The sequence below is a fragment of the Cystoisospora suis genome (genome assembly GCF_002600585.1).
Source record: "Cystoisospora suis strain Wien I chromosome Unknown contig_8436, whole genome shotgun sequence".
NCBI classification, from domain to species: Eukaryota; Apicomplexa; class Conoidasida; order Eucoccidiorida; family Sarcocystidae; genus Cystoisospora; species Cystoisospora suis.
Genome location: NW_027161215.1, coordinates 422 through 3,858, shown reverse-complemented (window position 1 = coordinate 3,858; position 3,437 = coordinate 422). Strand labels below are relative to the sequence as shown.

At 42.0% G+C, this 3,437-nt stretch overlaps 2 protein-coding genes across 2 annotated transcripts; both read right to left on the bottom strand.

The window, feature by feature from the left end:
* Positions 1-2: 2 nt before the first annotated feature.
* Positions 3-1,096, bottom strand: CSUI_010814 (uncharacterized protein; the record flags this gene model as incomplete). The annotated part of the gene is made up of 2 exons (XM_068070915.1): positions 3-176; positions 925-1,096. Coding segments are annotated over 2 exons (180 nt in total), but the record flags the coding sequence as incomplete, so codon positions are not given.
* A 750-nt stretch (positions 1,097-1,846) lies between these two features.
* Positions 1,847-3,317, bottom strand: CSUI_010813 (uncharacterized protein; the record flags this gene model as incomplete). The annotated part of the gene is made up of 2 exons (XM_068070914.1): positions 3,165-3,317; positions 1,847-2,389 (listed from the first exon to the last, which is right to left on the bottom strand). A coding segment is annotated over exon 2 (210 nt), but the record flags the coding sequence as incomplete, so codon positions are not given.
* Between the last annotated feature and the right edge of the window lie 120 nt (positions 3,318-3,437).

Here is a 3,437-nt window from a genome sequence, read left to right as displayed (position 1 = left end):
TCTTCTCCTTCTCTCTCTTCTTCCTCTCCTATCGAATCGGATGAGGTTGATTGGCTATGGCTGCGGAAGTTGGTATCGGAGGATTTCTATTATTGCTTTCTCTTTCCGTTGTCTTTTGTATCTCTCTTCTTTTTCGTGCATTGGAAGTGGCTCAGTCTCGAATTCTTTAGACACTCCTAAACACAGTCAGGAAAGGAAGTTCATGAAAAGAAGACAAAACGGAAAGGGAAGAAAAGGAAAGAAGTGGAGAATTTCCCTTCTTGCACGAATCTGATGGAAAATTGCCTCTATCTGTCTTACATATCATGCTTCTCGGACTCTAAACTCTTTCTCGCAAGATTCATATGCTTCTAGACAGGGATGTCTATACGCACTTCCGTGAGCCTGAAGGGCGGCAATGGAAGGTGTATATACACTCCCCCAAGGAAGCGAGGTCGACACCCTGAGAATAAGAAGCAGGAGAATCGGATTTGTCTCTCCATCCATCTACCGTTAATTAGCCTATCTACATACCTCCAAGATCTATCCATGTATCTATCTTTAGGCTGTTCACCCTCTATGTCTCTGTAATGTATCTAGCATAGAAAGGAACTGCAAGTCTTGGAAGTTCTGTAGGAGATCCTACACAAGGTAGGTAGGTAGGTCGGCACTTGAAGGTTTAATAGAAGAAGAAGACCTTTCGCAAGGTCGGTAATTTGTTTCTCTTCTTTCGCCTAATGGAGAGAGAGAAGCTCCTCTTTTCTTTCTCAGGCATGTTCGCCGTGATCTTTTCTTCTTCTTAACGACTCCTTCTCCCCCATCACACATCCTTGGTAGCCTTTCTCTCTCTTTCTTTCTTTCTTCCCTATCTGTCGATCCATCGATCGATCTGCCTCACTTTACTTTCTTCTTCAGATATCTTTTCTCTTTTCTTTTTCATCCTACCAAATGAATATGAACAGCCTTCTCACTCTAAAATTGACAAAGAGCGAGAGAAAGGAAGAAGAAAAAGTTGAAGAAGATCTTTTTATGAAGATTTCCATCAAGCAAAGAAGCGCAGAGAAGACAGATGAGCTTTCAAACTTTCTTCTTCCATAGAAAACCTTCAGTCCACGCCTTCCTTCTCTTCTTTATCAACCATAGGGCGATCATTTTCTCTTCTCCACTCGAGAGAAAGCTAGACAGACAGACAGGGAGAGAGGTAAAGAGATAGAGAGGAGAGGAGAAAGAAAAGGAGAGACGTAAGAAAGAGAAAACGAAAAGAGATTAGAGAGAGAAGACACCTCGGTATCCTGTATGGCTCTTCTCCTTCTCTATGGGAGTGAAGGAGGTAGAAGGCAAAACCGTGTTAACAAATTGCTCATTCTGCCTATCTCTCTCCCCTCTCTCGAGCTTGGTCTCTCTTTCTTTCTCTCTTTCTTTCTTCACGACTGGCTATTGTCTCATAGACAGATCTCTCTCAAGAAACACTTCAAAAGAAATCTATACGACGAGCCTATCGTATATATCTATCTACATGTATATGAAGAGAAGGCTAGCTCTAAAAGATTCCTATCCATGTATATGCTTCTGGAGACTGCTGTGAGAGTGTGAAGAAGAAGAGTGTCTAAGAGGAATAAGAAAAAGAAGAAGAGAATAGTTGTAGCAGCCGATCCCCCTTCGTGTCTTTTCTTCTTCTTCTTCTTCTGTAGTAGTAGTAGAAGGATTGATTAAGTCGACAGGGGTCGATGTTTTAATGAACAGAAAGAAAAGAAAAACGAAGAGAAGAAAGGAGTATAGATAGGTACACCCCACTCACACTTCCTCTCTCTCATTCACCCCCCCCCCCTTCGCATGTTAGATTATACACCACATGCTTTCTTTTCAAAAGAAAAGAAAAAGGATCGGTGAAAAGAAGAGGAAAAAAGACAGGGATAAAGAGAAAGACGAAGGGGAACGGATATGAAAGAGACGAAGAATCCACACTAGAAGAAAGAAAGAAAGAGAGAAAGAGATGAGAAAGAAAGAAAGAGATAATAAGAGGGTTTATGAAGACAAAGCATTGCACCGATCGCAAGATACACACGGACAGACACATTCCACACGTCTAGAAAGAAAGAGAGAGAGAAAGAGAGAGATGTCTACATGCTTTCTTTCTTCTTCGTGTTTCTATTTCCGTACTTTTCATGATTGATGTATCATGCCAAAAAGATAAAGAAGAAGGCGCGATTATCAAAAAGATCATCCTTCCCGTGGAAGAAATCCACGAGAAGAAACACTACAGAAGAGACCTCTACAGACGTCTCTCTCTCTCTCTCCATCTTCTCGCTCACTCATACATTCGCTTTTCTTTGTCTTTCTCTCTTTCTTTCCTATTCCTAAGACGAAGAAGAAGCACACACACCCTTTATCTCATTCAAACCTGTCAAAGCTAAAAAGAAACAAAGAAAGAAAGAAAAGAACAGATCATAAGATAGATGAGATAATACTCCACTACGACACCCCCCTCTAGTAAATAGATCGCCACTTCTCTGTTCTCCTTCCTTTTCTTCTTGCCACGACCAGATTACTACCATACAGAGCTTCACCTACAAGTACTACTATCACTACAAGGAGGGAAAGGAGTCATACGAAGCCCCCTACTGCTACTCCGGTAGCCCTAGTGGTAGTAAGAGGAGAGAGAGGCGCTTACGATGATGACGACGACGAACTGGATGAGTAGAGCCTCACTTCTACGGGAGATAAGAGAGATGGATTTCTTCGTTTCTCATAGAAAGATGAAGAGAAAAAGAAGAAGGATCTCTCCGTTCTCTCTCTATGGTGGGACATAGCGAATCCGCCCTCGACCTCTCCCCCCTCGGTCTGTGTTTACAACAATACGTATGTAGGAGTATATATATAGGTATACGAGATATGGTTTAGCTAGCTAGCTAGCCGTAGAGCAACAACCGACAGCCATTCCTAGCGCACCGGGTGTATATACACCCCACTCATTCCCTGCATCACCTACACTTCCATTCACGACAGGCGAACTTCCAACCACATACTACATAGAACATAGAGCAATCTATTATGAAAATAAATAGATAGATAAATAGATAGACACGGGTTGCGCATATGGAAGTACACATACAGACAAGATAGCTACAAAGATCAGTCTCTTTTTGAGTTGTGAATTATCTTGTTGCTTTTCGTGATCTTCTTACCTCTCCATTTGACACCTCCCTCTGTTTCTTTCTTATGTTTGAGATAATCCACAATATTGCGGAAGTTCGCTAAAGCCTCCTCTTGCCCTGCATCTGCAACCACAAGAGGCACGCCCCAGTGAGTGTACATACACAGAAAATACACAGGCACACATGCATATGCATAGATAGATAAATAGATAGATAGATAGATAAAAGGGAAGGAAGGCTTCTATTGAAGAAGAGTAGAGGGGACAGAGAGAGACCTATACAGGAGAGTAAGAAAGGGGTCGA